This window comes from Hyperoodon ampullatus, assembly GCF_949752795.1.
Source record: "Hyperoodon ampullatus genome assembly, chromosome: 7".
Lineage (NCBI taxonomy): Eukaryota > Metazoa > Chordata > Mammalia > Artiodactyla > Ziphiidae > Hyperoodon > Hyperoodon ampullatus.
The window spans coordinates 40,691,475-40,700,285 of NC_136920.1; the positions used below are offsets into that span (position 1 = coordinate 40,691,475).

At 47.8% G+C, this 8,811-nt stretch overlaps 1 protein-coding gene across 1 annotated transcript in view; it reads left to right on the forward strand.

Moving 5' to 3' along the window:
• The window catches only part of VSTM5 (V-set and transmembrane domain containing 5), a gene marked incomplete at its 3' end in the record, with an annotated part of 28,629 nt that extends 20,177 nt beyond the window's left edge, over positions 1 to 8,452 (forward strand). The window contains exons 2-4 of the mRNA XM_079708393.1: positions 7,701 to 8,027; positions 8,138 to 8,278; positions 8,409 to 8,452. Of these exons, the coding sequence (XP_079564519.1) occupies positions 7,701 to 8,027; positions 8,138 to 8,278; positions 8,409 to 8,452 (512 nt within the window). The remainder of the gene's footprint in view (positions 1 to 7,700; positions 8,028 to 8,137; positions 8,279 to 8,408) is intronic.
• Between the last annotated feature and the right edge of the window lie 359 nt (positions 8,453 to 8,811).

The following is an 8,811-nucleotide window of genomic DNA, read 5'->3' on the forward strand; positions in this document are numbered from 1 at the left end:
TTTCTATAGGTTTCAACATGTTGCCCTTCAAGCAGATTATACCCATTTATAATCTCCACAGTAATGATTGGGTATAACTTCTGCACACTGGTGGCAACATAATGTTATCAAACTTTCTCATTGTTCCCTGTCTGATGGCAGCCAAGTCATTCAACTTTCCCAGCCTGGGTTTCACTGAGCTGTGATAAATGTGTATGACAGCTAGTACTTAACAAGTGTTACCAGTAGAAACGGTGGCTCTTGCTCTTTTGGAGTGATTTTTCTGGTTGGGGTATAAGTACAGGAACCTGATGAAGGAAAGCAGCCTGCCAGCCTCGATCTAAACCTGCATCTGTCCATTTTGTTTGGGTTTGGCTGACATCTGGGTGACTTCCCAAGGCCATTATATGGCAATATCGGGGTGGGGTGGGGGGTGGGAGGAGCTCCCTCAGGGAGGAGCTGAGCTCTTTGGTATCTGAGTAATCAGGCACCAAGAGGGGGAATTACTACCTGAGCTAACAGGAGGGATAGGTACCCTGTAAATTGTATGCAAATGTCAGTCATCAACACTAGTCATGGCATCTAAACCTGAAAGCCATTATTTGGGGTTTCTGTGTTGGCCCCTCATGAAGCTGTGTGTCTGAAATTCCAGGCTCGCTTGTTTCAGGAATAGCAGAAGTTAGGCAGGGACATGGATATATTAGTTGCCACTTAAAACCATCCCATTTCTCCTCCTAGCTATTTGACTCTCAGCAAACTTGGGGCTGGGAAAGGGGTCTTGCCAACTCTCCCTCAGCCAGACCTGATGCCCCCTCAACTCAATACAGATCCAACCCCTTACTTTCCTGATCTCTCCAAATGGGCAGCAGTTCAACAGGCAGGGCACATGTATTTGTTTATTCTTTATTCATTCTTTCATACAGGCATGTCATGAGCACCTATGAAGTGCCAGACCTTGTGCTGGACACTGGTGTTTCTGAGATGAATCAGAAAAGAGTTCTCCCAGCAAAGATCTCACAGTCCTAGGGCAGATCTACCACACATGTGTGTACTTCCTGCTGCTCCCCCCATCCCGTCTCCCCAGTCCGGGCCAGAGACTGGCCCAAGTCTGGCCACACTCAGCACCTTAAGCTGTTCCCACTTGTTTGGGCTCCAGCCATGAGCTCTCCTCAGGGTGCATAGGACAAGCACATGCAGTGAGCCCAGGGCCGTGCAGGTGAGGTGTGTAGATGATGAAATCGTGAATTCTGCTGCCAGATTGCCCTTCCTGAAGCCCAGTTTAGAGCACGCCATGCTTCTACTTGAATACCATCCTAGGGCCTCACTGCCCGCGGATAACTCCTTCGGCTGATCCCCAGCCTGTGACAGATTCCTCGTGGTATAGCCCATCTTTGTTTCTTACTCACCAGGTCCCCAACATGAGGATCCATCATGCTCCTCCAGGTGGGCTCATTTCTTTCTTAGCTGGGATTGCCCTTCCTCCCTTTCAGAATCTTATTCTTCAAGCCTCAACTGTAATGATGTCTTCCCCATTCCCCAGCTCCTGCAAACATCCTGGCTTATTATCAGGACAGTGGAAGAATACCCCGATTTCCATCTCTACTCAGCCACTTACTGTGACATTGCACAGATTACCTAACCTCAGTGGCTTGACCTTGCTCCTCTCTAATATGGGGGTGATGATATACTCTTCACCAGGCCAGCGCCCACGAGCCAGTGCCCTGCCATGGAGGAAGCATGGCGAGTGTGGGGCTGGGCTCAATCACTGGTGGGCGGTCCCCACTAAAAAGGGGATGCGGTGAGATTGCTGACCCATGGGAGTTGTGTTCAGAAGCCAAAGGGTTAAGGGAAGAAGGGCTTTTGTCCTCTCTGTCTACCCAGAGCTGGCTGTCTCTACACCCCCACTGTGGAGCCCCCTTGGGTGCCTCAGAAATCAGCTGTTGTCTACCTTAGAGTTTTCTCTTTGCTCTTCAACGTTTCTTTGAGTCTCAGATGGCGTGACCAGCTGTCCTGTTTTGCCCATGACTGTCCTGATTTTAACACTGAAACTGTTGAATCCTGGGAAGACTCTCAGCCCTGGGCAAACCATGAGGGTTGGTCACCTGAGGCTGGTGACACACTGATGGAGAGGGGTGAGCAGTGGGGACTGCAGCTCCTGGACGGGTACCTTGTGCTCAGCCCCACTGGGCCTTACATGTGTTGTGTCACCTCATCCTCACAGCCCTCCTCCCGAGGTTTTCCAGTCCTCATTCCACAGCGGAGGAAGCCAGGGCTCTCAGCAGTGAAGGTGCCGTCTCTAGGTCTCAACAGCTAAGAGGTCCCCAGGGTGAAACTGTTTGAATCCTCTCACATCAGGTATCTCCACCACACCTCACCGCACCTGGAATAACCCTTTTGTGATGTGACTCATCACTTCACGAACCTGCTCCAGTACTTCTGAATTAGGACCCCTAAACTAGGCTTTCTGAGTTCTAGTTTAGTTGCCTACAGTCTTGATAAGGATGCTGATGACGATGATGCTTGTTTCCTGGTTCTCATCTGATGATCACACTGGCTGGATAAGTGGCTTTCCAGATAAGTGAGATGAAAATGAGTTGTCCTGGGACTTCCCAGGTGACACAGTGGTGAAGAATCTGCCTGCCAATGCAGGGGACACGGGTTCAAGCCCTGGTCGGGGAAGATCCCACATGCCATGGAGCAACTAAGCCCGTGCGCCACAACTACTGAGCCTGCGCTCTAGAGCCCGTGAGCCACAACTACTAAAGCCCGCGCACCTAGAGCCCGTGCTCCGCAACAAGAGAAGCCACCGCAATGAGAAGCCAGCGCACCGCAACAAAGAGTAGCCCCTGCTCGCCGCAACTAGAGAAAGCCCATGAGCAGCAACGAAGACCCAACACAACCAAAAATAATAATAATAATTAATTAATTAATTTTAAAAAATGAGTTGTCTTGATTAAGGTATATCCTCCATGGCAGGCAATATCTGTCTCCCCTTTAATTGATGCTGTTGTCCCCCCAAATTGTGGTGTGAACAGTATTAACCTTTATTTTGATTTCAGGAAATATATCCTTCTTAAATAATAAATTTTTAAAAGGAGCAAAGCGCTACCTCTGTAATTTACTTGTAAGAAAAGGAGTAAGGATTACTCCTTTTAGATTAGATTAGAGTATTAGATTACAGCCTGTTGCTCAGTAGCTGGCTTCACCTGCCTGGTACTCTCTCTTTGATTAGTTCCCAAGGGGTGTTACCAGCTGTAGGAAATCAGGCTTTCCGGAAGCCCCTGGGTTCAGGTTCCAGTGACTTCTGCCCTGCTAATATCTTCAGTTACGTGACCTCTTCCTTAAAGGAAGCATCTACATCTTTCTGGGAAATTGGTAGAATTTAGTTTTTCTCTTCTCTCCACATAGAATTCAAGTAAAGATGAAAAGCAAGGTAAACTTTTAACCTTTGCTCACCAGATATCTTGGCCTAATCAGGAGAACTTTAAATGATTTTTAAAATATTTTTTATTATCAATTTAATCAATGTGAAAATGCAAAATGATATAAATGTATAACTTGGAAAATTTCTGGTGCCATCCAATCTCTAACGGATAATCCCTGTTAATATAGCATATATTACTCCAACATTTTTCCATACTAAATATATACATATTAGCACATAGTTATACAAATGTAAGTAAGATCATAGCATATTGTTTTATAAATTTATTTTTTAACTGAGTAACATGTCATAGACATCTTCCCTTGTCTGCACAAAGTTCATTCTTGTTCATGGCTGCCTGGCATCCATTTTACACGTAAAATCTGCTTTATTGCACCAACCTCCTTGAGTAGAACATTTGAGCCAGGTCTGACTATTGGCCTAGCCACTAAGTTTCTCTGGACTTGTTCTGGAATGATTTTAGCATGAGGTGCAGTAGCGGTTACTCATTAATTCAACTTTTTAAACAGTTGACAAGCAGTTTGCCTTTAAACTCTTGGAACTGTTCATGTTCCATCTTTTTTTTTTTTTTTTTTTTTTTTGCGGTACGCGGGCCTCTCACTGTTGTGGCCTCTCCCGTTGCGGAGCACAGGCTCCGGACGCACAGGCTCAGCGGCCATGGCTCACGGGTCCAGCTGCTCCATGGCATGCGGGATCTTCCCGGACTGGGGCACGAACCAGTGTCCCCTGCATTGACAGGCGGACTCTCAACCACTGCGCCACCAGGGAAGCCCCATGTTCCATCTTTGCCATAGACCATTTATTTGTACTTCTATGTGTCAGGAAGAAGAAGAACTCTTTGTTCCTAAAACCTAGTTAAATGCCTGATTAATTTGTCAGATTAGGAAGAGGGTTTTCTAGTCAAAAGAAAACATAGAAGCTAACAAGGACCAGTTGGCCAGCTTCCAGCTGTGTCAGCATCTGAGAAACTTGGGCATGTTATTTTTGTTTTTCAGTTTTGCTGTTTCTTGACACAAAATAACTGGAAGGCTCAAAATGGAGGTCCCTAAGGCTATTAAAAGGGCTGCTACTCTCCCGGGAGACTAGTCTGTCAGTAACCTTGACTAACTTGGTTAACACAGGATGTACATGTAATACAAATAGTTGATGATCCAGATTTGTCATTAGTTCTAAATATAGTTTTCCAAATCTTAACGGTAATCATAATCCCAGCTGCTCATATGTGAGGTCAGGGAAATCAGAAAATACAGATAAATAGATGATAGATCAGTAGTCACCAAGTAGAGACGAAAAACTGTGGGTTTTGAATCAGACAGAACTGCATGCAAATCCCACCTTTGCCATTTCCTAGCTACATGGGCATGTTGCTGACTCCTGTAAAAAATAAAAGAGAAGGATTTTAAAATACATAATAAATAGATAATAAAGCAATGGGCACATAAAGCCTTGAGTAAACTACAGTTCTCTTTGCTATGTGTGTATAAGCTTTTAGATGTGCCTAATTTTTCAAACCACCCAAGCAGCAACATTTCTATCAGATTGGCTCGCCTTCTTGCTGCTATAATTAGTCATTCACTTATTCATTCAACAAACGTTTATTGGCCAATCACTGTGTGTCAGGCATTGTGCTGGGTACGGGGAACACTGAGATGAAGAAAGCACCTAATTCCTGCCCTCCAAGGGCTGACCTGGAACTTGACCTCTGTTCTCTACCTGAGAGAGAGAGAGAAAAAGCAAATGCGGCAAAATGTTAATTGGTGAATTTAGGAGAGGGTATATAGATGTTAATTGTACTTGGCTTTCAATCTTTCTGTGAGTTTAACATTTTTTAAAATAGGGTGGGGGAGAAAATATTTTTCTGTTACGTGGCAGCTGTAATTTTTTTTTTTTTTTTTTTTTTTGGCTGTGATGGTTCTTAGCTGCGGCATGCAGGATCTTCATTGTGGCATTCAGGATCTTTCGTTGAGGCTCACAGGCTTCTCTCTAGTTGTGCTGTGCAGGCTCAGCAGTTGCGGCACATGGGCTGTCTAGTTGTGACATGTGGGTTCCAGAGTGAGCGGGCTCAGTAGTTGTGGCATGTAGGCCTAGTTGCCCCATGGCATATGGGACCTTCCCCAACCAGGGATTGAACCTGTGTCCCCTGCATTGCAAGGCAGATTCTTAACCATTGGACCACCAGGGAAGTCCTGGCAGCTATAACTCTTGAAAGCAGTTATTACCTCCCAGTTTTTCATCATGGAACCTATCGGATTATCTCCAGCCACTTAGCCGAGCCTTAGGAGAGGGGTGGTAATGGGATATTCTGGGGATGGGTGAGGCCAATGAGAAAAGTCTGGAAAAGTAACAGGCGTGGTTACCTGAAGCCACACAGCAGGGGCCCAGGGTTAACTGGGCACCCAAAGAATGAGGGGTTAAACAGGAAGTAGAGGTGGAAACAGAGGCATGGGCTCCAGCTTGAATCCTGCCCTATTCACTATCCAGTCTCCAGCCAGCCCTGACCGTTCTCTGTGTGGGGAGGGTGGAGGTGGAGGTGATTTATCACATTCTGTACCCTTAACTGCCAACCACTGACCTTTGACTTGAGCATAGAGGTTAAATATCTGACCTTTGGAGTCAGCAGCCCTTGTGTGAATCTCAGCCTTGCAGGGTCAACTTGGACAAGCTACTTAATCCTGTTGACACTGGTTTCTTATATCCTTGATGGAATTGTAGTAGGTTGTGTGACACTTTAATGGCGTGGCGTGTGTAAAGCAGTTAGCGCAGGGCCTGTGCATGGTACCTACTTAATAAAATATTTCATGACATATATTATCTTAGCCAGTGGCTCTACTGTTCATGTACACACTCATGCAGAAATCTCGGCTTGATGCCTCTTTGCCTCACCCACTGCCACGGCTAGTTATCAGCATGTTCTGTCCTCTTTCCTTCCAAATGCATCCTAAATCAGACCACCCTTCACTGTCCCCAAGGCTCTGTCTCCATCTCTTATCTAGTCTCTGCGGCAGCCACCTGTCTGTTCTTCCCGCCTCCACTCTGGCCCCCTCACCCCCAGATGTTCTCCACAGCGGACTTTCTCAAGCTTAATGGAGAATGTCACCTTCCTACCTAAGCCTTCCTATGGCTTCCCATCGCCCTTGAGTAAAACCCATCCCTGACTCTCACATCATGACCCAAGTCCTGCCTAGCTCTCCAGCCTTGTCTCCTGAACTCGCCCCATGGCTCCCTGCCTCCTGCGTTCTGGCCTTCTTTCTGTCCCTCAGACGTACCAGTTCACTCTCACCTCACTCTCTGTAGTTGTTCCCTCTGCCTGAAACGTGTGTCTTCGCGTGGCTGCCTCCTCGCCCTCCCTGTCGTTTGGGTCCCAGTTCATTTCCTCAGTGAGGTCCTCTCTGACCGTCCTGTCTCATGTTGTGTACCACCTCCATCCCCACCCACCACTAGTACCCTATTTTATTATCTTTAAAGCACTTGTTATCTAAAATGATCTCATGTGTTTATTTAACCCTTGTGTGTCTCCCTTATACAATGGAAGCCCTAGGGAATAGTGAATAGTAACCTTGTGTTTTGTTCACTGTCCTAGCTTGGGCTGCCATAACGAAATACCACAGACTGGGGGCCTTAAGCAACAGAAATTTATTTTCACACAGTTTGGAGGCTGGAAAGTCCAAGATCAAGGTTCTGGCAGGGTTTGGTTTCCGAGGAGAACTCTCTTCCTGGCTTGTAGACAGCCACTTTCCCACTGTGACCTCAAATGGTCCTTTTCCATATGAGCCCATGGAGAGAGAATGAGAGAGAGAGGGAGAATGAGAGAGAGAGGGAGACTTTTCTTATGAAGACACCAATCCAGGGGACTTCCCTGGCTGTCCAGTGGTTAAGACTCCACGCTTCCAAAGAAGGGGACTCAGGTTCGATCCCTGGTCGGGGAGCTAAGATCCCACATGCCATTCGGCACGGCAGGAAAAAAAAAAAAAGACATCCAACTGGAGCAGGGCCCCACCCTTATGACCTCATTTTACCCTAATTACTTCCTTAGAGACCCCATCTCTAAATACAGCCACACTACGGGGTTAGGGCTTCAACATAGAAATTGGGGGGGCGGACACAAACATTCAGTCCATGACATTCACCATTGTAGCATCAACATTGGAACCTAGAAGAGAGCCTGGCATGTAATAGGCACTCAATAAATACGTGCTAAATAAATGAATGTGTTATAGACATTCACTTCACTGTGAGTCCATATGAGTGGCGCCAAGTCTAGCACTCCATCCCGCAGGTCAGGGCGTGTCCCTGTACATTCCCCAGGCAGCCATCAATGCCACGGTGGAAGAGGACATCCTGCTCTCGGTTGCATACTCCTGCCATGGCATCCCCACTATCGAATGGAAGTATACGTCCAACTGGGGAGTGCAGAAGATCGTGGAGTGGAAGCCAGGGACTCAGGCCAACATCTCCCAAAGCCACAAGGACAGGGTCTGCACCTTCGACAACGGCTCCATCCAGCTCTTCAGCGTGGGTGTAAGGGATTCCGGCTACTACGTCATCACGGTGACCGAGCACCTGGGGAGCAGTCAGTTTGGCACCATCGTGCTGCACGTGTCGGGTAAGACACCCCCAGGGGCCCGGCGCCTCTCAGAACTGTGAGTGTGCGGAGGCCGACTTCATGATATTAAAAGAGACGTTATCTCCCCCTCCCCTCCCCCCGCCCCGTAGAGATCCTCTACGAAGACCTCCACTTTGTCGCTGTCTTCCTTGCTCTTCTCGCTGCCGTGGCTGCAGTGTTAATCAGCCTCATGTGGGTTTGTAATAAGTGTGCGTATAAATTCCAGAGGAAGAGAAGACACAAGCTCAAAGGTAATTCTCTGGGCCTTGTGATAATCGATTCACGGCTTGGATGGCCAAAGGTGGCCCTTGTCATCTTGTTCTCACCCAGAAACCACCCCAGGCCGATTGCCAACTCATGGATGTGTCTTTTGCTTTGCAGAAAGCACAACGGAGGAGATCGAGCTGCAAGATGTGGAGTGTTAGCCAAGGCTGGGCCCAGTTACATTCCTACCTCAAGAGGAAAACGTTATCTCCCAACGAAAGGAGCAAACACGGCCAGTCCACCCCGAGCCTCTTGTGCCACACACTGGTTCCTGATGGGACAGCTGGATGTTGGCAAGGTTGACTGCCTGAGCTGGACTCTGGATTGGATGAAGGCAGTTCCAGTGGCATGGAGTTCAAAGAGGGGAGGGGTGGAGGCTCTGAGCCAGAGCTGTGCTTGGCTGCGGCTCCCGGGCCATGCGGATGCATCAGCAGTGGCCCCGTGCAGGCCCTGGCTGCTTCCTCACTACGCTCTGCTCTGGCGGGGGGATGGCCATTGGAGGGGTCCCCGTACCAGAGGC